A 26,078-nucleotide genomic window follows, 5' to 3' on the forward strand; every position below is an offset into this window, starting at 1 on the left:
AAATAATATTATTTCATTAAACAATAAAAAGGCATAAAAAAAAAATCAGCCCACCCATTCTTCTTCTTCAACATTCGGCCAAGCAAGAAAAAAGAGAGAGAAAGGAGAAACTAAAACCCTAGCCAAGAAATTTAAAGGGAAAATAGGTGGAAATTCAAAAATCAAGTGAAAAAAGGTAACATTTCTTAAATTTGTCTTGTGCTTTACCTTTCCCATGCATTTCCCATCATTTTTCATGGTTGAATCATGTGATTTGAGGATGATTTCAATTCTGGTCATATGGGTTTAGAGAGAGAAAGTTGTTAGATAAATTTGATTTTGAGCTATGTTAGTGTTTAATGTTAGTTTAGCATGTTTATGAGTAAAACAACAAGAAAAATATTTATCTTCTCCATGAATTTCTCTAGGCCGAATCTAGCCAATGGTATGTGAGGATGAGGTTGACTTTATTTTAAGAGAATTGGGTGGAAAAATGATGAATTATGAGGTTGAAAATTAAATGGGAATTTTCGGTGCAATAAATTGAAATTTTTACCCACTAGGGGTAAAAACGTAATTTATAGTTCGGACTGATAAATTAGACCAAATTCACAGTCATTGAGGTATTGTGGATATAATTGGATAATTGAAATTGAAATGGATGGAATTGGAGTCGAATTGGGGATTTTAAGACTTTACACCGTGTATAGGCGAGTTAGGTCGGACACCGCAATTAAGCGATTGTCTAGACATTTCAAATCCTATCTAGTGCATACGCATGGATAAGAGCCTAAAATAATTTATGATAAATTGACACAATTTATTGAATTTTGTGTCATAGATTAAGGATAGGTGGTGAGTCAATTGTTTCGGGTTAGAGACTACACCCGAGGGTGGAAGATAGGAGTATTTCTACTCCTAATACAGTGAGTAAATTTATTATCGTCTTAATTATCTAGAGTAGTTTTGTCACGACCCGGAACTCCCATCGAGCCCGTGACAACCGCCTCGACGTCCCGATAGGCACTCATTACCCCGAATGCCGATCGAAACCCCGCAAGGCTTAGCATCAGCTTCTGCATCTCCCCAGTGAGTGACAGTTATTAAATTTCACATTTCAAAAAAAAATCATAAGTCATTTCCAAATCAAAACAATAAAATATTACTTTCTGGCTCATAGGGGCATTTTCGTCATTTTTCTTCGAAAATACCAAAACTCGTCAAAAACATGATGTAAAAGCTAAATATATTCATACATACTTTAAATCAAATAACTGAAGAATAAAATTACTTTTTCAGTGACACGTGGGCCCCCAACTGACTAAGAAGATGTAGGGCTATGAACCCTTACTTCCTATGATGCAACTCCGAGATTAATTCTCGTCTTAATCAACTATCAACAAACTGTCCTGAGCCTGAAAAATGGATAGGAAGAGGGGTGAGATTAAATCATCCCAGTGAGTAAACAATTACCATCAAAAGCATCTAAAGCCGAGTAGATGGAGATAATATAAAAAAGTTATATCTCAATAATATTCATAACACAAATTTCGTTTCAATCTATACCAAACAATTTATTTTCATCAAAAATTCCCGGCTTATGAATTTCTTAAACTTGGCCCCTGCCAAAATCATTCTCGCAGGTACCTTCGTCAAGGTATCCCACTAAGACCGCCAAGGCTGTTCAATGACCCATACCCATAAACATGTTTTCACATCTAACACACAGCCGTTCCTTGGCGTTGGCTGAGTCTCACTCTCACGTGGTGGCCCGAACGTGAGGTGCACTCAAATCATACCTCAAGAGATACTTCACCCAACATCTCCCCCCGGAGGTAAGTATATAATTGAGTTACCATGCCCCTCTCATAGGCAGCCCACGGAAACCCCCACCACTGCAGTGACCGTTTAATATACCATCAGACCCATAAAAATTCCAGTAGCATACTATGGCGAATAAAATGTAATCCAGTCTACCAAGACCAATCCAAAACTGTTCATGTATTTCATGCCAACCTCAAAATTTTAGCCATCATGCTACCATAGTGTCATAAGCCATAATTTCAATAACATATAAAATCATAAATTTCAACACAGTCTCCATATACTCAATTTTCCCAAAACAATATTAGTTTTCAAAATCAGTATAAATCTCATTTTTTTTTAAAAACATTTTAATTGGAAAACATAATATTTTATAATTTAAACTCACCATTCAATAAAAGTATCAAACAAGTATAATTACTCTAGATATTTAAGACGATAAATTGTCCACTCACTGTTCTAGGAGTCGACGTACTCCTAATCTCAGTCTTCAAGCACAATTTTTGTACTTTTACTAGTGTAATTTGCTCACCACCTATCCATAATGTACAAAACATAATTCACCACATCAATGCTTGACCATTATAAAATCAATTCAGGCTCGGTATATATGCATGATATGACATGCAACTTATCCGACTACCGCTTAAATGCGGTGCTAACCTAATTCGGCCTATTACCCGATTAAATTTCTAACGCGTCCAATTTAATCTCAAATTAATTTTTTTCAGTTTCTATACCTCAATTGCACCCAAATTGACTTAATGTCCCTCAGTGTGGTGCAAATTATCAGTCCCGATAGCAAATTACGAAAATACCCCTAATGGGTAAAAATTCATATTTTTACTCCGAAAATTCTCATTATTTTTCTAAACTCATAATTCATCATTATTCATCATAATTCCTCAAATAAACATCAAGATCATCAACCAATATTCTCCTAGAAAATTCGGCCAATAATGGTAATGGACGAAAATAAATTCTTTTCTTGTTGTTTTGTTCCTAAATATGCTAAACTAACTTAAAACACTAACATAACTTAAAATCAAATTAATCTAACAAGTTTCTCTCTCCTAACCCATTTTTTCAGAATTGAATTCATCCTCAAATCACATGATTCAACCATGAAAAATGATAAGAAATGCATGGAAATGATAAATCTTAAGCTAAGCTTGAAAAATCATACCTTTAAACACTTGATTCCTTGAAAAATCACACTTTTTTTTTGAATTTTCTCACTCTAGGGTTTGTTCTTATTTCTCTCTCTCTCCTGCTGGTTCTGGCTGACCATCCCAATGAAAAATTCTGGAATTTTCAAGCCTTTTAATAGGCTTAATAAAATATTATTATTTTATTTACCTTTTAAATATTTTATTATTTTATTTTTTTCTAGCCATCTTTTTGACTTTCTTTTTCTACCACTCAATCCTCTTCACTTATCCATGTCTTCCATGAAATTTCTAGACTTTTCCAAAGTTTTGGTGGAGTAAATTTTTAAAAATTACACTTTTGCCCCCGTAAAGTGAAAAATTACATTTTTACCCCAAAAACTGAAAAATTGCCCATAGACATATTTTTCATCCCTTATACTCATACCATTCTCCAATTTGTCAAATGTGATCTAAATTCTCTCAAAATCTCAAATTTTGTCCGCGAGTGGAAAAATTACAATTTTGCCCCTAGATAGTGAAAATTTCGGTTTGACTCCAAATTGATCCTCGAACTCCTAATTACCATTTTGAGTCATCCCTGAACTGTGAAACTCTTAATTTCACCTTAAAATTCCTATTTGAACTAGTTCGAGGCTTAATCGACTTAATGATACCATTAGGGGCAATATCGTCTTTTAACGATTTCTCGAACTTCCTAAATATACAAACATTCTATCGAGCATGTGAATGATATTATAATTATTTTACAAAGCAGGGTTTGACAAGTTTTATACAATTGTGTGATTTTATAGAAAATGAGTTTAAATGGTAAATTGCTATGTTTTAAAAGAAATTGTGATTTTATAAAATGATTTTATAAATTTTCTGGAAAATCGAATATTGGTTTTGAAAATAGAGTAATTGGAGACTGCCTGTTTGTGTTGTAAATTTATGGTTTTAAATTGAATGGCTTATGACAATATATGAGCATGAATGGCTAAACTGATTTTGGTGTCAAAATTATTTATATTGTGTATTCAGCCTTGAGAGGCTAGATTGCGATAAATTGTCATGCCATGCTAGAATGAATTTTATTGAATTGGTGGAGTATATATTAATTATTTACTACAGAGGGGGTTCCGTGGACCAACCTATTAGAGGGGCACGGTAAACTCCATTATATTATTACCTCGAACGGAGAGGCGCGTAGGGTATCTCCTGGGGTAAAGCTTAGGGTTCACTTCACGTTAAACCACCACGTGAAGGGGAACTCAGCCAACGCCAAGGAACGGTTGTATTTTTCTCAAACTAAAAATATATTTTAAGTGTATACAAAATTTTAACAGCCTTGGCAGACTCGGTTGGATGCCCTGCGCAAGGTATCACTGAGTATGAGTTTTGGCACGAGCCAAAGTTTTAAGAAATTCATAAGCCAAGTTGATTACTCGATTTATATGGATTGATTTTATTTGGTTGAAATGAACTGAAAGGTAATGAAATTACAGTATGATGATTTATTTTAATTGTCTCCATTTACTCGGCTTTAGATGCTTTAGATGGTATCTGTTTACTCACTGGGATTATAAAATCTCACCCCTTCTTCCTATACATTTTTCAGGCTCAGGACAGTTTGTAGATAGTCGAGTAGGACGAGAACTAAGCTCAGAACTGCATTATAGAAAGTAAGAGTTCACAGTCTTACATCCTCTTGGTCAATTGGAGCCCACGTGTCATTGCAGATCAAAACTTATATTTTGGTTATTTTTATTTCTATTCATACAATTTTTACTTTACTTTCATGTGCAAAAAATTATTTACGAATATTTCTATAAAAATTTATTTTATGAGAAAATAGAATATTTTATTTATTATTTTTGAATAGTACTAGTTGTCAACAATTTACTTTCAAATGAACGTTTAGATACTTAATTTGTTTTTAAATCATTAAATATATATTTTCTGCTTACTTACTACATTTTTAGCAAGTTTTGAGATTTTTTATGAAAAATTACGAAAATGCCCTTGTGAGCCAAAAAAAATAATATTTTATTGTTCTTATTTGAAAATGACTTATGATTTTTTTGAAATGCGAGATTTAATAACTGTTGCTCACCGGGAAGTGTGAAAGCTGATACGAGAGTCTTGCGGGGTTTCGATAGGCATTCGGGGTGAAGAATGTCTGTCGAGGCCTCGCGGCGGTTGTCACGGGCTCGATGGGGAATTCCGGGTCGTGACAATATCCATACTTGGAAGATAACCATAACAGAGTTGAAAAGTCTTACTTCAATTATATTTGTTGTTCTCCTAAAAATGTCGTTGAAAATTTTGTTGTTTGGTTTTCAATAGGGATAGTTACCATCACATAATCCTAGATGGACAATGTATATAAAAATGAATTGACATAATCTAGTTTAAAAACAATTTAATGTTGTATTTTCCAAGTCATTGGTAGCAAAAACTAAATTATCAAATGTACTATATGAACATAAAAAATGAAATTAAAACAGAACCAATTGTATAAAAGTGTCAAAATAAAATAGTTGCTTCCCATGATGCAAGGTGTAGACATGTATAAACTGTCATGTCATTCAAGAGGGATTACTTTTAAACCATTGAAGGAGTGCATGAATCTGTAAAATGGCGGAGCAACACTTTTCACGAATGGATGGAAACATTGTATTTAGTTTTGATTTCCAAGGGTGTAGGATATATATATATATGTATGTATATGTATTGAAATCTAGCAGGAGAGAAATTATTGCATGTAAATATCACATAACAAATCACATGCATCGTTTGTGTCTTGGGTTCTCAAAATACCATGACATGCACGAATAAAACCTAAACTCCTTAGACACTTCTCTCCACCCAATTAAGCCTTAATCTTTTAGAATTCTACAAAAATATAAAAACTAATAAATAATAACTAAATTAAGATAAACAAACATAAAATTAAATTAATTAAATAAAAACAAAACTAAATGGAAAAATAACTAAAAATAACAAAATTCTAACCTAAACTCAAGAACTTAGCTAACTTTTAAAAATAATTTAAGATAAAAATAATTATATTTCATACAATTATCAATTCCAAACCTAGTTAATCGCATCAACTAACCTTTGAGGGGATTTCATTCCAAATCAATGATAAACGACTTATTATATGTAATTATATATAAAAGTTATGGATATAATACCCGAAAGGAAAGTAAATAAGTTCACTTGGTAAGATTTCTATACATGATCGAAGTATTGGGAGCCAATGACACTTTAAAGGTCAAGGGTCATGAAATTATGAAATCTAATAGATAAGATCTATCCACAAAGATTGATTTAATGGGATGCATAAAGATGCATAATTCATCTGTTAAATACAAACCATTACTAGGATGCATATTGATGCACTACTCATATAAAATGAGTCTACTAAATGACCCAATTGAATGATTGGATTATAATAATCCCTGTTTAATGGAATAAATTCAAAGTAGTTGAATATATTGAATAAGATAAAAGTATTTTGTGCACATCATAAGGTTAGTGAGAGTAAGATAAATTACTCATTAAAAGTGTATAAGATATATTTGCTAGCCTAAAAACAAGGAAATAAGACTAAACATTTAGAGCCTAAAAGAGGACTCAACAAAAGAATTTAGGATGACATGTTAAAGAAGCTTAACATAGAGAGAATCTTGAGTGTTAAAAGTGACATAAAGTCATGATCGAGCAGTTATAATCAAATGGTTCCAAAAAAGAGAGAACTACATTACTATATCTATAATTAGATATAAACCTTTTGTTTAGGCTACAAAAGGAGAGAGATTTGGATCATTAGTTTGATAAACCAATAAATGATTCTAAGTTGTTAAAGTAACAACAGAAGCCATAATAATAAAATCAAGGTCTCATTGTGACCTAAATTAGTATTTCGATTAAGACAATGGAGATTGTCAAACATATAAATTATCATATGCACAAATATTGCAATTTACGTCATCCTAGTAAAGATAGTTGCTAAAAGAAAGAGTTCGGTATTGGATACATTAGCAATTGACTCAAGTGCAAATGGAAGATTGTTGGTATATGCCCTTAAGCCAATTAGATTGGTCAAAGAATATATGCTGTCATTTAGTGCATTTTTAATTGCATAACTATATGTGATAGAGGTTTTCCTTCATGTTAGTGCAATAATAAGGAGTTAATAAGTACTAATTGGATGAAGCCCATGGAACATAAAGGCCTTAGAAGAGAATTGTAAAGTTGTTACAATTATGAGATCACTATGCATCAAAGTCCTAAAATTATTCTTAGTCATTGTATTGTCGAGATAAGGCATTAACAATGGTTAGAGATTGGTACATGTTAAGCCTCCTTACTTGAGAAATAAGCAATCGATCTCATAGATTAAAGTATATAGGATACTTAAGAATACATGTGGGTGCTTGTTAAAGAATAAGTTCACTGATCATGACTTGCTATGAGAACTTCACTTGGTATTTCACTAAAGTGCCTATGGAATATGTTCTCATTTGATAGTTGTGCAACTAATCCTCAAACTCGGGACACTAAGTCATATTGTATAGGGAATGACATATTTTAATGCCACCTTTATAGGTTGGAGGTGACCAGATGTCTAAATAAGGTGTTTTTAGGTATGCCATGAAACATGCACAACAAGAAAATTGGTTTTTTGCGACGAAAAAAATTCCATTGGAAATTTCCAATGGATATGAATTAAAAATTTTAATTATTTTTTTCGATGGATTTCCAACAGAATATTTTCGTTGGAAATCCGTTGGAAAATGTTTTGGTGCCAACAAAAAATTCCTCCCACCAAATTTTCCAATGAAATTTCCAACGAATTTCCAATGGAAAATTTTCCATTGGAAATCCGTTGGAATGTTGAGGAACCCAAAAATTTTGAAAGCCCGCCAAAGTTTCCAACAAAAATTTCCGTTGGAAAAATCTATTACCAACGGATATTTTCCAACGGATTTCCAACGGATATGAATAAAAAAATTTAATTATTTTTTTCGACGGATTTCTAACGAATTTCCAACGGAAGATTTTTCGTTGGAAATTCGTTGAAAAATGTCTTGGTGCCAACAAATAATTCCTTCCCACCAAATTTTCCAACGGAAGATTTTTCGTTAGAAATCCGTTGGAAAGTTGAGGAAAAAAAAATTTTGAAAGCCCATCAGAGTTTCCAACGAAAATTTTCATTGGAAAAATCTATTACCAACTGAAATTTTCTAACGGAATATGACCATTGGAAAATTCTGTTGGTAATAGTTTTTTTAAATTTTTATGCTTCAAATATGTTAAACTTTTTATAAATTTTATTAATCCTTTATAAAAAATAGATATTAATAAAAGGAAATATATTAATATGTGAAGTTTATAATATTTAAAATTTTAATTATGTTTTCTTATGCTAAATTTTATACATTTTTGAAAACTTTATTGACTCATAAATTATAAATTAATAATTCCAAATTCATAAATTCTATAACATTAAAAAATTGATAAAAAGAACAAAATAAATTTTTGTTTTTAAAAAAAGACATGATAAGATATAATAAAAATTTTTATAAAAATACTAATACTTTATATATGTTTTAATATTAATTAGTTAATATATATAAATTCAGAAGATAGATATATAATGAACTTATTAAATTAATATAGACTATATATATATAAACCTGCATTATTAAGAAAAAATAACTTATTCTATTAATATGAAATTAGAAGTTATGTTCTTTAATTGGTATAACTTTATAAGTTAATATATATATGTATATATAGGAGATATTTAAATATCATACAAACATATATATGAATATGTTTTATACGTAAGCTTATAGTAATTTTATTTATATGATTACAGTTATTAAATTTATTAGTTATTATCATATTTTTTATAAAATTATATTTGATAAGCAATTATACAAATTTTGTAATATATATAAAAAAATATTACATAATAATTGTGTCTTTAATAAATATAAAATAAATTTAGAATATACCATTATGTTTTATACTGATTAATTTTTAAATATTAATTTATTAATAAAATTCAAAATATTTAAATTTATGTTGTTAGGATGACTTGAACTTTGCCCAAATAAAAATTGAGTTAAAGTTTAACGAACCCTACCACCCGTCCAAGCTGACTTTAGAACTCCCCAAATTAATTTCAAACAAATTCACCCTAGCCATCTCATCATTCACTTTCCCCAATTCTCTAAACCCACCTTCCCCTTCTGCTGCTGACAGTAGAGTCTTCTTGCTGCCGGCGTTGCTCACTTTCCCCAAATCTCCTTTCTTGTGCGGAGAGCAGAGGCTTGTTGCTGCCTCTTCAAGCTACCCGGGTTCCCCATGTTTTGCCGACCGTACAGTGTTGTTGCTGCCGATCTCCGAGCGTAGAGTCAAGCTACCTGGGTTCCCCAAATCTCGCTTGTTGTGCCGAGAGCATTTGGTTGTTGCTGCCTCTTCAAGCTACCTGGGTTCCCCTTGTTTTGCCGTCTGTACAGTGTTGTTGCTGCCAATCTCCGAGCGTAGAGTCAAGCTACCTGGGTTCCCCAAATCTCCCTTGTTGTGCCGAGAGCATGTGGTTGTTGCTGCCTCTTCAAGCTACCTGGGTTCCCCTTGTTTTGCCGACCGTAGAGTCAAGGTACCTGGGTTCCCCAAATCTCCCTTGTTGTGCCGAGAGCCGAGGGTTGTTGCTGCCAATCTCCATCGCTTGCTCAGTTTCCCGAAATCTCTGTACTTTGCATCCACGTCTTGTGCCGAGAGCTGAGCCGATTTGCTGCAAATCTTGGACCGGATCTTTGGTGAGTTATTGCTGTGCTTTTCTGGGATTTTTTGTACCACTTGAAACTCGGTAAATGCAATGGCTTGATTGCTGCTGGCTGGTTATAGAATTTTGCTTTTGTACTGTTATGCAAATTTTTACACTGCAACATGCTTTCTTTAGATGTTTCACACTCCTCTTTGGCATCAAGGTAAAGTATATGCTAATATTAAATATATATTTGGTGGGAATGTACGACAATGTGGGAAGGAAAAAGTTGAAGTAAGAACTATAAAAGGAATGAGAGGAAGGAATCTTGTTTAGTATTTGATACCGAGGATGAAAAATAAAGAAAACAACATAGAAGGTTAGAGGTCAAGTTATAAATAAAAGGGTTTATATAAATTGATTAAGTACTTTATTCTATTTTTGAATGGTTGGATCTGGATGGAAAGGCGAAAGACATACTTTTTTTTGCTTCAATCAGACAAAAAAAATAAAAATTAAAGAAAAATAATGCCTTTATCACATGTAAATAGATATACGTATTTTTTTCCTATTTTTTTCTTTTATCTTTTCAAAAGAATAAAAGAGTAGGATGCAAAGTGAGAAGAGAGATGATGAACTGCATACTTTAAATATATGTTAAATTCATTTAAAGTATAATATTTATTAATAATAAATATAAATATTTTAAATATTTTAAATTAAAAATATTTTAAAGTATATGTAAATATTAAAAATACTGTATAAAATATTTTAAATTTAAATTTTATTTAAAGTATATTATTTATTAATAATATATGTTATCAAGTTGAGTGACACCTTAAATATATAGTTGAGAGCTTAATTAGACCTAACAATTTGTATTTTCGTTTTTTAACTATTTTGTGTAAACATAGAGTATTAATAGTTATATGGGTAAATATGAAAACAACACGATTAATTAATCGTATTAAGATCTTAAATACATATACAAATATGTTTAATAAATATGTAACATGATACGACACGGTTAAAACATTTATTATATGTGTGTCGAGTTAAATTTTATATAATACGATATGGTTAACATGATTCAAACTTATACAATTTATAACCTGTTTAAACAATTAATACACAATTCATACGATTAAAATGTTTAAAATAAATAAATGAAAATATGTACACGTAAAATATATAGATGAAATTTACAATTAAAAATTACAAAAATGAAATTATTATTAAATATAATAAAATAAATTTACAAGCTATAAATTTTAATAATCCTAAAAATATTAATGTTTATATAAATTAATAAAGAAGTCTCAACAATATACTACATATGTTTGAACTAAACACAATTAATCAAAACTTAAAAATTTTTAAATTGAGGTCGTATTTATACTGTCGATGTTGTATACAAAATTAATCAAGACATGACAGGCCCATTAACTTGACCTGTGCATTGGTCTAGTCAAACATTGCTTTTGTATTGGGACCGGTGAAGTAGAATTTCAGTATATTTCTTGTATCGATTCATTTTTACTATCCTCATATGTTATTATTATTTTTTTACTATATTTAAATTGTTTAACTTAGTTTTGCAAATTGGAATGTAGTTGTTAACAAATTTTATTATAAACAACGGTGGAAATTACTCTTGACTGTTATATTCTATGACACTTAGGATGACAAAATGACGGGAGATCGATCTTGGATGTACCGTCGTTTAACTTTTGATGGATTCATTAGAGATGAATTTGTAAATGAAGTTAATGAATTCATTAAGTTTGCACTTTCTAATTCTACATTTATGTGGGAGAATAAAATTAGATGCCCCTGCTTTCGATGTAGTAACAACAAATTTTTAAATTCTAATACGGTAATTGAGCACATCCTTAGAAAGGGTTTTACTGGTGCTTACACAATTTGTAGTTTACATGAGGAAGATGATGTTGGACAATCATCACGAAGTAGAGATAGAGTTGAACCATATGCCAGTAATGAGGAACATGAGGAATATGGACAATCTACATATGAAGAGAAAATAGAAAATCTATATACTATAATGGTTAGGGATGTTATTGGTCCAGAAGTTGCTTTCAATCATGGTTATGAAAATGATTCAAGGTTTGTGGAAGAAGATCCAAATCCAAATGCTTCTAGCTTTTACTCTTTGTTAAGTAATGTAGAGGAACCTTTGTGGTCAGGTTGCACAAAGCACACAACGCTTTCAGCTGTGTCGCAACTTTTAAATCTTAAGTCAGAGTACAATTTGAGTGAATCATGTTTTGATCGACTATTGGAGATAATGAAGAATATGTTGCCATCAGATGAAAATTTACCTACTGACTTTTATAGAATGAAGAAAACGGTAGCAAAACTTGTACTGAGATATATCAAAATTCATGCTTGCAAAAACAATTGCATGTTATTTTATGAGTAAACTGTTAATTTAGAGCATTGTATGATATGTGGGCATCCTCGATATAAATTGAAGAAATCAAGTGTGAAAAGGTAGAAAAAAATACCTTACAAGATATTGCGTTACTTGCCACTTATACTTAGGTTTCAAAGGCTTTATATGTCTTGCAAAACTGCTGAACATAGGACGTGGTATGTGCAAAAGCAAAGGGATGATGGAGTCCTTAGACACCCTGTTGATGGTGAGGCTTGGCAACACTTCAACCACACACATGAGTTATTTGCAATGGAACCTCGAAATGTCAGACTAGGATTATGTGCTGACGGTTTCAATCCTTTTGGACCGACTGCGAATCCTTATTTTGTTTGGCCAGTAATGCTGTGTTTACAACTTACCCCCATGGATGTATATGAAACAACAATATATATTTCTTAATATGGTTATTCCGGGGAAGAAAAATCCAAATCAAAACATAGATGTCTTATTGAGGCTATTGATAGATGAGTTGCAATTATTGTGGACCTAGGGTGTTGTCATGTATGATGCATATATGAAACAAAATTTTCATATGAGGGCAGCATTATTATGGACAATTAATGATTTTCCTACTTACGGTATGTTGTCAAGGTGGAATACTCATGGACGATTATCATGTCCTTATTGCATGGAACATTTTAAATTTTTCATATTAGATCATGATAGGAAGCCTTGTTTTTTTAATTGTCATCGGCAATTATTGCGAGCTGATTATCCTTTTAGGAGGTAGAGAGACAAATTTATTTAAAAAAGAGTTGAACATGACTTACCATTTCCTCGATTATCAAGTGAGGAAATATTGTCACGTTTGAATTCGTTTTCTCATCTCCCATTCGGAACAAAATCTGGTGACCAAAAGATTTCGGGTTATGGTGTAAGTCATAATTGGGTGAAGAAGAGTATATTTTGGGCTCTTTCTTATTGGCATACGCTTCTTATTCGTCACAATCTCGATGTGATGCATATTGAACGTAATGTTTTCGAGAATATATTCAACACAATGATGGATGTTAAAGGAAAGACAAAAGACAACTTAAAGGCACGATAAGATTTGAAGGTGTATTGCAAATGGCCAGAATTGGAATTGATGGAAAATAACGACAAAATTTACAAGCCTAAGGCTGCATACACCTTAAATAAAGAGAAAATCAGAAATGTTTGTGCTTGGGTGAAACAATTGAGATTACTTGATGGTTTTGCGTCAAACATTTTTCGGTGTGTTAATGAGATTGATTGCAAATTTTATGGGATGAAAAGTCATGATTGTCATTTCTTTTGCAATGATTGCTGCCAATTGTCTTTCGTGATATGGTGCATCACTCAATTTGGAATGCGATTATTGATATATCTCACTTTTTTAGGGATTTGTGTGCAATTGAAATACTTGTAGATTATCAAGCTCGACATTATAAAGCACTTGTTATGTCATTCATGTGATTGACAATATACTTGCATACTTGAAAAGCCTCGAAAAAAATCGTCAAAAGTCGATATTGTACCAAATGGTACTATTAAGTTGAATTAAGCCTCGAACTAGTCTAAATAGAGATTTTAAGATGAAATTGAGAATTTTAAAACCCCCGAATGACTTAAAATGATTATTTGGAGTTCGAGGGCTGAATTGGAGTCAATTTGGAATTTTCATGATTCGAGGGTAAAATGGTCATTTTGCAACTCGAGGTTAAGATGTTAGTGTTTGATGAAATTTTTGACTAAGATTGATCATTTGGAGTATAATTTGAGTTTGAGAAGTGAAACATTTTAATTTCGATAGTTTTTTGAGCATAAAGGGTAAAATAGTCATTTTCTCACTTCAGGGGTAAAATTGTAATTTTACACACCCAACACTTGTCCAGCATATGAAATTTATCCAATATTATCATGGATAATTGAAGAAATTTATATTGTGGAGAGAAAGCTTAATAGTTAAGAAATAAAAATGGACCAATGAAATGGTGACACATGGTAAATTTATAACCATTAAATATTTGACTTATAAATTAATACAAATCAGCTCATTTTCTCTTCATATGGCCGGCCATAGCAAGAACAAAGAGAGGAAAAGAAGAACAAGAACCCTAGGTTGGAAAATTGAAGAAAAAGTGTGGGATTTCGAGGGATTAAGCTAATAAAGGTAAAATTTTTTGATTTTATCTTGTGATTTACACTACCCATGCTTTCTTTTTCATTTTTCATGGTTGAGAATCAAGTTTTTATGATGAATCCCTTGCTGGCCGAACACCTAGGAGAGAGAATTTGATGATGATTTGGTTAAATTTTAATGTATTTTAGTGTTTTTAGTTAGTTAGTGATATGTAGCATGAAAAGCAAACAAGAAAAATTCATTTTCTCCCATTATCCATCATTGGTCGAATTTTCTAGGGAGGATATTGAGGCTGAAATTGATGATATTTCATGATATTTTGGTGGTATTTAATGATTGGTGAGGCTAAAAATTTAATAAGAAATTTTGGTATGAAAATATAAATTTTTACCTAATGTATAGACATGTGCGATTTATGATTTGGTTTGATAAATTGAATCATATTCACAGTATTGAGGTATTTTAAGTATAATTAGAGTGTAGAAAGTGAAATAAATCGATTTGGAGTTAAATTGGAGGTTTTAGCCAATTACACCGAGAATAGTGCGAATTAGGTCGAATATTGTATTTAAATGGCTATTCGGACATTTTGCATCACATTTCGTGCATTCATATAGATTTATAGAGCCTGAAATAGTTTATGATAAATTGACATAATTTATTGAAATTCGTGTCACGTATGATATATAGGTGGTGAGCCTTCTAACAAGGGTAAAGAGATTGTACCTGAAGATCGAGAATAGGAGTATATCGAACTCCTAGTACTGTGAGTAACCTTACTATCGTCTTAATTATCTAAAGTGATTTTTATCCGATTTTGTGATTTTATGAAAAATGAGTTTAAATGATAAATCTTTATGTTTTATAAACAAAATGTGTTTAAACGAAATGATTTTATAAATTGTCTTGAAATTGAATGATGGTTTGAAAATAGAGTAATTGGAGACTGTTTTCATGTGTTGTAAATTCATGATTTGAATCGAATGGCTTATGACAATATTTGTATGAATGGCTGAATAGGTATTTGTGTTGAAATGTATAAACTGTTGTTTGCCTTAAAAGGCTGCAAATTACAATAATTGTCATATCATGTTATTGAATGTTATTGAATTGGTGGATTATATATTATTTAGTCACTGCAGTAGGGGGTTTCTGTGGATCAGCTTTTTAGAGGGGCACGGTAAACCTCATTATATTTTTACCTCGATCTGAGAGGCGCGTAGGGTATCTCATGGGGTAAAGTTTATGGTTCACTTCATGCTAAACCACAACGTGAGGGAGAACTCAGTCAACGTCAAGGAACGGCTATGTTTTCTAAATAAAAACATGATTATGCGTACATAACTTTTTAACAGCCTTGGCGGACTCGGTTGGATGTCCGGCGCAAGGTATTACCGAGTACGAGTTTTGGCACTAGTCAAAGTTTTAAGAAATTCATAAGCCATGTTGATTTCTTGATTTATATGAATTGATTTAATTTAGTTGAAATGAGTTGAAAGGTAATGAAATTACAGTATGATGACTTATTTTGTCTCCATTTACTTGACTTTAAATGATTTAGATGGTATCTGTTTACTCACTGAGATTTTATAATCTCACAACTCTTTTTTTCAACCATTTTAAGCCCGAGGTAGCTTGTGGATAGTAGATATCGTCAGGGATTATAGTCGGCTTTACTACTCCAAAAACTGTAGGTTTACTGCCTTTGTGCACTTTTGTTCCTTGTGAGCCCATGAGTCACTGTAAAGTAAATTTCATATCCCGGTTATCTGTATTATAGTACGTATGAATTTATTTAGCTTTTATATTACAAAAATTATTTATTGATGACTATAAATATTGTTTTACAAGAAATTAGAATACTTTATTGAATATTTTTATTTTATTCAAATAGTTGCAATATCATTTTTAATAAATGTTTTAGACACCCAAATTTATTTTAAATCATGAAATATGTGTTTTTCAATTATCTACTACATTTTTTTGTCGGGTTCGAAAAATTTTGAGAAAAAATAACGAAAACGTCCTTGTGAGGCGAAAATTATTTTTTTCACGATTTTGAAAGGAAAAAAAGCTTAAAATTCTTTAAAAACGAGGTTTGGCGATGATTACTCACAGGGGAGATGAGAAAAACGATACTAAAGCCTTGCGGGGTTTCGGTTGGCACTCCGAGTAACAAATGTCTATCGAGACGTCATGACGGTTGTCATGGGCTCGAGGAGAATACCTGGTCGTGACATAGATCATATAGAAACTTTGCAAGGAAAGATATGTGAAACTATATGCAAACTAGAAAAGATCTTTCGTCCCGGTTTCTTTGACTGTATGGAGCATTTGCCTATTCATTTACCTTACGAGGTGAAGGTTGGTGGACCCGTCCAGTATCGATGGATGTATCCATTTAAGAGGTACTATAATTGTAAATTGTTTTCAAATACTTTATTACAAGAGTTTAAGGTCCTTTATAAGTTTGATGAATATTGTGATTTTTAGGTTTTTGCAACATTTGAAGAAGAAAGTAAAAAATCGAGCATCAGTTGAAGGATTTATATGTGAGGCTTATATTATCGAGGAAATATCCTCGTTTTGCTTATGCTATTTTGAACCTGCTGTGCGAACAAGATTAAATAGAGTGCCACGTAATGATGATGGGGGAGATGTGGACTTTCTAGGTCATCTTTTAATTTTCACTCATTCTGGACGAGCTTTTGGTCCATTAGATAAATCTCGATTCTTAGATGAAGATGAGTTTTATGCTGCTGAGTTATATGTTTTTGTCACGACCCAAAACTCCCCATCGGGCCCGTGACAACCGTCGCGAAGCCTCGACAGACATTCTTCACCCCGAATGCCAATCGAAACTTCGTAAAGTTCTCGTATCAGCTTTCGCATTTCCCCGGTGAGCAATAGTTATCCAACATCATAATTCGAAAGATTAAGAACTATTTCCAAATCAGAACATAACATATTGTTTTTTGGCTCACAGGAGCATTTTCGTCATTTTTTATCAAAAATTTCAAAACTTGCTAAAAATGTAGTAGGTAAGCAGAAAATATATATTTAGTGATTTAAAAACAAATTAAGTATCTAAAACGTTCATTTGAAGTGAAAATTTAACCATTTGAATATAATAAAAATATTCAATAAAATAAACTATTTTCTTGTAAAATAATTTTTATAAAGCTATCGGTAAATAATTCTTATAGCATAAAAGTGAATTATATTCATATATATTATAGAGCAAATAACCAAAGTATAAAATTACTTTTACAGCGACACATGGGCCTACTTCTAATCAAAATGCATCGGAAGCTGAAAACTTACAGCTTTTGCCGATTCAAGTCCAAAAGAAGGTCCTTGTCAAAGTCAGCTAACTATGAAATTTTCTGAGCTTGAAATGTGAGGAAATGAGGGGGGTGAGATTATAAAATCCCAATGAGTAAACAGCCATCATCATAAACATTTAGAATTAAGTACATGGAGATAATAAAGTAAATCGTCGTAAACTGGTCATAGCATTAGAACACATTTCATTCAAAATACGTAAAGAGGCTTATGAATCTCATAAAACCAAGCTTGTGCCATAAATCCATCCTCGGAGACACCTTGGTTGAGGCATCCTACCGAGACCGTCAAGGTTGTTAAAAATTTCGTATACACGTAAAATATATTTTTAATTTGAGAAAAATATAGTCATTTCTTAACATTGGCTGAGTTCACCATCACGTGGTGGTTCGGCGTGAAGTGAACTCAAATATCACCTCAGGAGTTACCCTACGCGTTTTTACAATCAAGGTGAGAACATACAAACGGGGTTACCGTGCCCTTCTTATAGGCTGATCCACGGAACCCGCCTATTGCAGTAAACTAATAATTATCCCACCAATCAATAAGATTCAATAATATGATATGCCAATTATTGTAATTCATAGCCTTTCAAGGCAACCAAACAATTCGTATTTCAATACAATTGCCAACCAGCCAATCATGCCAATTTATCATAAGCCAATCAATTTAACAATCAAATTGCAACAAATAGCAGTCTCCGTGTACTCTATTTTTCAAATCATTATTAATTTCAAAACATTTTATAAATTAATTTCATTGAAACTTGTTTATTCATAAAACATGAAAATTTACCTTTTTAAATCCATTTTTTCATAAAATTCATGAAATCATCTAAAAAGCACCCTAAATAATTAAAATGACAGTAAGTTTACTCACAATATTAGGAGTTGATGTACTTCTAATCCCAATCTTCAAGCACAATCTTTGTACTTTTACCAATGTAATTTGCTCACCACCTACTCACAATGTACAATACATAATTCACCACATTAATGCTTGACCATTATAAAATCAATTCAAGCTCGGTGTATATGCATAATATGATATGCAATTTATCCGACTACCGCTTAAATGCGATGCTGACCTAATTCGGCCTATTACCCGATTAGATGACAATTGTGTTCGATTTGGCTCCAAATTGCTCCATTTCATTTCTAATATTTCAATTCACTAAATACAATTTCAATAATCTAAAATTCAGCCTAATAACCCTCACAATTTTTCTTGAAAATTTCGGCCATTGTGGTGCACTATCACTAAAAATTTTCCCATTCCATTTTCTCACCATAAATCATCATTTCATCAATTTTTCAACCAATTCACTTGATCACAAAATCAATTCATTACTTCTACACTTCACATAGGGTTCAACCATTGAAGGTTCATGAGAAAAATAGATGCTTTTCTTGTTGTTTTGTTTCTAAATATGCTAAACTAACTAAAAACACTAACATAACTTAAAATCAAATCAATCTAACATCTTTCTCTCTCCATACCCATTTTGACTAGCCATGAATTCATCATAAAAACATGTAAAATAAGGAGAAATGCTTAAGGAAAATAGAATTCAAGCTTAAGTTGAAAAATCTTACCTTTTTCACTTGTTTTCTTTGATTTTTCACACTTTTTCTCTTGAAATTCTTCACCTAGGATTTGTTTTTCCTTTATTTCTTTCTCTTGCTTGCTTGGTCGAATATTTGGAGAGATAATGAGCTGATTTATGCTAATTTTTAAGTTAAATAATAAAATATCTTAAGCTTGACACTTGTTATTTTCTTATTGGTCTATTTTTCTTTTTATACTTTAATAATTATGTTTCCATTCTCCACCACATGATTAGTCAAAGGTCAAAATGAAGATAAGGAAAGACCATGTGCTGGACAAGTGTCCTGGTGGTGAAAAATTACAATTTTGCCCTTGTGGTGACAAAATTACCATTTTACCCCTATACTTCGAAAAATGCCGGGATTACAAATTTTTCACTTCTCAACCTCAAATCATACTCCAATAAGTCAAATGTGATCAAAATCTTTGAAAATTTTCTCATTTTTGTCCTCGAGTGGCAAAATTATCATTTTGCCATTGGATAGTGAAATTTTCGATTTGACTCCAAATTAATCCTCAAATTTCGAATCACCATTTTAGATTATCTCTGGACTGTGAAATTCCTAATATCACCTTAAAATTTCTATTTTAATTAGTTTGAGGTATAAATCGACTTACTTGTACTTCTAAGTACAATACCGACTTTTAAATATTCTTCCGGGGCTGTTCAAATATACAATCACTCTATCAGTCTCATGTGTAACATGGTAGATAATTTAGGGGCTGGGCTTGACAGTTTTAATGAATTGTGAAGAGGTGCTCCCATATATAAAGTAAGTACCATTCTACCATAAACTCAAATGAGTGATCATAAGAATGAACTTAATCACTAAATTGTGGATATGATGATAGGATATTTGATGACATTGTCAAGGGAGATGTTGTGCATATATTGAAAGATGAATTGGAGAAAGTACGTGATGCAAGATTCGTGAAATGGTTTAGAAATTATGTAAGTTTATGTAAATTAGAATTGAACTTTTAATAACATTGACGCATTCATTATGTAATATTAATTTTTGATCTTGTATGTCATGTTCGTAGGTTGCAACACGTAAGGATGAAATTGACCCACGTTTACTTGAAATCTCTTATGGTCCAAGACGTATGATAAAGTGCTACAAAGGATACTTTGTAAATGGTTACAAGTTTCACACACTAGATTACGGCCAAAATCGTAAGATAATGAATAGTAGAGTTTGCATAAAAGGGAGTTTTTACAATGATCATGAGCGTAATTTTTATGGTATTTTAGTGGATATACTCGAGTTGGAGTATTTTGGTATCGAAAATAGAGTTGTGCTATTTAAGTGTCATTGGTTTGACACTGAAAAAGGTATTAAGGTAGATCCTTTACATGGTCTTGTTGAAATTAAATACAACTCAATACTTGCCACTAATAAACTATTTGTTTTAGCTACACAAGTTCACCAAGTAGTTATCCATCAACCAAAAGAAATCGACGTGATTGGTGGGCAGTATTTAAAACAAAAGCTAGGAGTAGATTTCACATTCTTAGTGGTGGAGATAGAGAAAATGAAATTGACTTGAATGAATAAGTATACCAAGAAGATGTGTCTGCTTCAAATACTAGTACTCCATTGGATGAACTTGATAACTTTACAGTTTTAGCAAGTGGTGATTATGAAGAGGTTAATCTCTTGATTGAAGATGAAAAATATGACATGCAAAGAGATGAAGATGAAGAAGATGACATGGAAGAAGATGAAAATAAAGATGAAGATGAAGATGCAATTGAAGACGACGATTGTGAAACTTTTAATGAGGATAGTGATAATAATGAAGAACATGAGTTTGTTTATTTTGAAAGTGATTGATGATGGTAGGCATATAAGATATTGGTTTTATATTTTTTGTTATATAGTTGTTTAACTTTGATTTTATACTATTAACAAATGTTGACATGATGTGAAATTATAACGAAAAGTTTATATATATAAATGTTGAAATTAATACGATATAATTACAGCTTTGATTGTACAAATGAATAATCATACTTGTCATTGTGGGAAATTGATGATATCGATACGTTGATTCAATTTTATTGAAAATAATTTGTGTTTGATTTTTAAGAAAAAAATATTACAAGAACGATGGTTAAAGGGAAGCATTCAAAACCGAGACCTAGATCTACAAATGCCCCTGGAAGTATCTCTTTGCCTATAATGCTAGTGTGTTTGCTGATCTATCCATTCAACCACAGATGCAGTAGGAGTATAATGATATGCCCTTTCAGACACCTTCTTTGTTGGGTGCATCTGTAAAGCAAGTAGAAAATGAGACATCTACTCATGATTCTTGTAGATCCCCATCTACTGATTTAGGTGCAAGTGTAGATGACACATCCTCAAGGTCAAGGGGTAGGGGGCCTAGTGTAGGATTACAAACTCCTGTAGATCCATCCAACAGATTACGTATAACTCCTATTTGGGAGAGGTATGTTATCTTGCTATATTTGTTAATGAAATTATATTATTATTATAAATTTTAATATATAAAATTTTTCTTTTATATTCTACAAGTACTTTTTTTGAGCGAGGGGTAACAGCTACAATAACAAGGATCATCAAAAATCACTTCAACGGTCCATGGTCGACATGGAGGAAAGTCCTTAATGATATAAAGGAGTTAATGTTTTAAAAATTTTAGGTACTATGTTTGTTTTTCAATTAAATTAAAAGTTTTTGTTTTCAATTAATTTGTATAAATGTTTTTAATTACATTATTATTTTGTTGTAGGAAAAATATGTTTGGTCTCGAAATCAAGATGTTTTGGTTTAACGAATATGGAAAAAAATTTGTTTCGGTCGATTAAGAGACATGTTTTTAAAAGAAAAGAATAAAGTAATGGCAGAAGCCAAAACAAACAACATTAGGGATTGCAAAGGCATGTCAAGGGAATGGATCACAAATGAAATATGAGATGCCCTTATCGATACGGTATAGGGTACAGAAGAATGGCAAGACAAATCAAGAAAAGCAAGGCAAAATCGTTTAACGACAAAAGAAGAAAGCATCCCAAAGCACACTAGCGGTTCAGTTTCATTTGTGGTTCATGCAAAAAGGATGGTATGAAATAATCTTACTAATTTTACTTCGCATTTATATGTTCGGTTTTCTTTCAAACTAAATTTAAATTGTATGTTTAGTACTTTTACTTTGGTTTTTCCTTTCATGTTATTTATATATATATATATCGATTATGATTGAGTATATATAGTTGTAAACAAATGCAAGCAATTAAGATGAACGAGATGTTAGCTTTTTGGAAGTGTTCAACCGCACTCATAAGAGTTTAGGGGGTCATGGTGATTTTATAGATAACAAGTCCAAGTCTATGAGTGTACGTACCAAATTGATTAATTCTAAGATTAAAGTTGACGACTGTAATTGATGCTAATCTAATTTAATTTTTTTTGTAGGAAATGTATAATTCTGTACTATCGCAGAAGTATGGTGAGGATTCATCTTCTCAACCAGAATTTGATCTGAATGCTTGGACTAAAGCAATTGGAGGGATTGAGACTACACGTACTCACGTGTATGGCTTTGGTACTCAAGTCCTGCTACAACTTTACTTACTAAAACACACAGCAAATGTAGCAACATCTGAGTTTGCATGTGGCCTTATGCCCTCAAACGTTACCAGTCCCGCAATTGCATTGGAAGAGAAAGTAGAAAATCTTTCAGAAAACTTAGGTAAGATACGTGATGAAATACGTGAAGAAATTAAAAATGCAATGACGGAAAGCATGATCATGACTAATGCACTTTCAAAACAAGGCAATGCGGGACCTTCAAGCTAACATCTGGACAAGTAAGATCACATTTCATGATATGTGTCAATGTTTCACTGCTACACTTAGATACTTTTTAGTATAGCTGTTTAATAACAATTTTAGCTTTATAATCATATGTGTTAAACTTTTGTAGATTTTGTGTGTTAGGGTAATTTTGAAGTGTATGAATTTGATTTTGAATTTCGGTTTTTAATGTGTGTTTCTTTTATATAATATGAAATTCAAATGTCGATGTGAATGGATATTTTATTATCGAAATGAAAATTGGTATTTTTTTTTGGGGAAAGTAATTTTTGGTAATTTTTTTAGGAAATTGGTAATCTAGTCAAATAATTTCCGTTGGAAAAGCATTTCCAACGGAAAATTCCGTTGCAAATGCCTTTTTGAATATAAAAAAATTCCGTTGGAAATGCTTTTCCAACAGAATTGTTTCTAACGAAATTTTTCGTCGGAAGTTTTTTTCTAACGGAAATCCAATCGGGTACCCTAAAGGAGCTGATTTTTCCAACGAAATTTTCCCGTTGGAAATTTTCAACGGATTTCCAACAGAAAGTATTACCAACGAGGCTTTTACTAACAAAATTTTTCGTTGAAAATAGGCATTTTCAACGGAATTTAGCTTTTTTCAAATGAAATTTTTCATTGGAAAAAGCTGATTTTTTCGTAGTGATGCAAAGGTGGATGACTGGTCAAGAGAGGATTCATCACTCCAAGTGATATAAGAGGATGTATCCCACTTTTTCTCAATTCTAGATTAACTTGTATAAAGTTTTTGGCTAAAGTATGATGAATTTAAGGAAAGTTAGTTTCCTAAATTCATAAGCTTAGTCGTAAATGATGAGAACTAATATGGAATGTCATAAGTAAACATTGAGCCATACTTTATGACATATCCGGGATATTTGATGAAATGACTATATTGCATTGAGAAGCTTATCATTTAAGGGCTTTGTCAAATTCTTTAATTGACTCTCTGACATTTGACTGGTCAAGATATGTTGCTTGATACCGTTCATGATCTATAAATATAAATCAATTATGAAATTGATATTTGATTATGATTTATATTTATTGTCAACATGTTGGAAGCCTAATGGGTTGCACACATTAAGTGATATGATTGAGATTAAATAAGGATAATCGATTAAGTTGGACTTAATTGAAATAGACCAAAATAAAGTGAGAAATTTAATTCAGTTCACAAAGACTTAATTGAACAAAAATACAAATGTTCTATCTAGGGTTATAACTTAGTTTGGCTATATAAATATGTTATGTTAGACAACTAAAAACTCTAAGCTTTCAGCCACTTCTTAGTCGTTTCATAAAAATAAGAAAGAAAAGTAATTTTCTTTTTCTGACAGAAATAAGGATTAGTAAGAACTTTTGGTCTTTTGTTTTAAAAACAAAACTTGCTAGCACAAATAAAATCCTACCTTTGAGAATGTTTTATTCGGTTACTATGCAAATTACTGTTAGAGGCCAAACACTTGAGTAGCTGAAGATTTGACAAATCCTAAATGTGAAAAAGTAAAGACTTTGACTGTAGGGTTTCAGACTATCATATTCTCTTTTCGAGTTGCTTTCTTCATCACAAGTGTTTTTGGATTTAATTGGCTCTCGATTACAATATCTAGAGTAAGGTACATAATACTTGAACCTATGAGTGTTCTATCTAGGGTTATAACTTAGTTTGGCTATATAAATATGTTATGTTAGACAACTAAAAACTCTAAGCTTTCAGCCACTTCTTAGTCGTTTCATAAAAATAAGAAAGAAAAGTAATTTTCTTTTTCTGACAGAAATAAGGATTAGTAAGAACTTTTGGTCTTTTGTTTTAAAAACAAAACTTGCTAGCACAAATAAAATCCTACCTTTGAGAATGTTTTATTCGGTTACTATGCAAATTACTGTTAGAGGTCAAACACTTCAGTGGCTGAAGATTTGACAAATCCTAAATGTGAAAAAGTAAAGACTTTGACTGTAGGGTTTCAGACTATCATATTCTCTTTTCGAGTTGCTTTCTTCATCACAAGTGTTTTTGGATTTAATTGGCTCTCGATTACAATATCTAGAGTAAGGTACATAATACTTGAACCTATGAGTGTTCATTAATTAATCTGAAAATTACATATAAAACACAAATATTGATCTTGAGGGTTTCGGCTATTTCTCTAATTAAACATATTTTTATTTTTTCGCTGCATTATACTTTTATTTTTTTATTATTTTCATGTTTGAGCATGAAGGTAAATCCCAACAATGCCACCTCTATAAATCTAAACGTTCATCAATCAATATATCTGCTGTGCCTTTAAAAAGAAAGTTGTTCATACTCTTCAATCTTCAATGAGTATAAAGGTTGTCGAAGTGTTATTACCCGAATTCCTTGATTCCACACATCGATCACATTTGCTTCTTGATCATTGGTCAAAGAAATCCGTGTGAAGCCAAACATCAAGCCAAAAGAATATGGTGGATCCATTTCCAAGGGACCATTTGTATGCCACAAGATCAGATTTTGAGCATCTTGGATGGAGCGTGGTGATTACAGGATGTGTTCTTTCAAAAATTGATTAGTAGTAGTTTGGCAACCAAAAAATCAAATGTAAACACCATAAAACTCAATAGATTAGGTTGACCCACAGATAACCTGAAATTCAATAGCCCCCCACAAGAAAACCTACCTTTGCCATGAAATATAGCGTCAAGAAATCAAGCATGTTCCTCAAATAGAAAGCCCAAGCCAAAACCGACATCATTAGAGCCATAGATCATGGTAGTAGCACTAAAATGTGTATAGCTGTTATGTGCAGCGTAAGCCATAGACATATGTACAAAACCCAAGGAAATAAACCAAATAGCATCATCTCTTTAATACTCCTCCTTAAATGAATTTATCATATGGTTTAGACATTGCATATAGACATAACAAGCCTATCACAAAGAAATTAATAACAGAAGTTGTGTTGGCTCTGATGCCACGCATAACTCAAAGATATCCCCC

The 26,078-nt window shown here is 31.7% G+C and overlaps 1 protein-coding gene and 1 pseudogene across 3 annotated transcripts; both read left to right on the plus strand.

The window, feature by feature from the left end:
- Positions 1–9,098: 9,098 nt before the first annotated feature.
- LOC148761692 (uncharacterized) lies at positions 9,099–23,299 on the plus strand. 2 transcript variants are annotated; one of them, XR_016027320.1, is made up of 3 exons: positions 21,798–21,920; positions 22,011–22,340; positions 22,694–23,299. XR_016027320.1 is itself a non-coding variant. In XM_088807810.1 (2 exons), exons 1-2 carry the CDS (start codon positions 9,566–9,568, stop codon positions 23,075–23,077), a joined length of 609 nt encoding a protein of 202 aa, XP_088663936.1. In that variant the 5' UTR covers positions 9,099–9,565; the 3' UTR covers positions 23,078–23,289. The 2 variants fall into 2 exon arrangements, 1 of the variants encoding a protein (XP_088663936.1); XM_088807810.1 differs by lacking the exons at positions 21,798–21,920; positions 22,011–22,340 and adding an exon at positions 9,099–9,790 and having other exon boundaries at positions 22,694–23,289.
- Positions 11,429–17,251, plus strand: LOC148761693 (uncharacterized; annotated as a pseudogene). Its single transcript, XR_016027482.1, has 5 exons — positions 11,429–12,174; positions 12,301–12,919; positions 12,983–13,626; positions 16,442–16,705; positions 16,791–17,251. The product of XR_016027482.1 is annotated as an uncharacterized LOC148761693 (transcript).
- Positions 23,300–26,078: the final 2,779 nt, after the last annotated feature.

Source organism: Theobroma cacao, chromosome 7 (genome assembly GCF_053813885.1).
Source record: "Theobroma cacao isolate CCN51 chromosome 7, ASM5381388v1, whole genome shotgun sequence".
In the NCBI taxonomy this organism is placed as follows: Eukaryota; Viridiplantae; Streptophyta; class Magnoliopsida; order Malvales; family Malvaceae; genus Theobroma; species Theobroma cacao.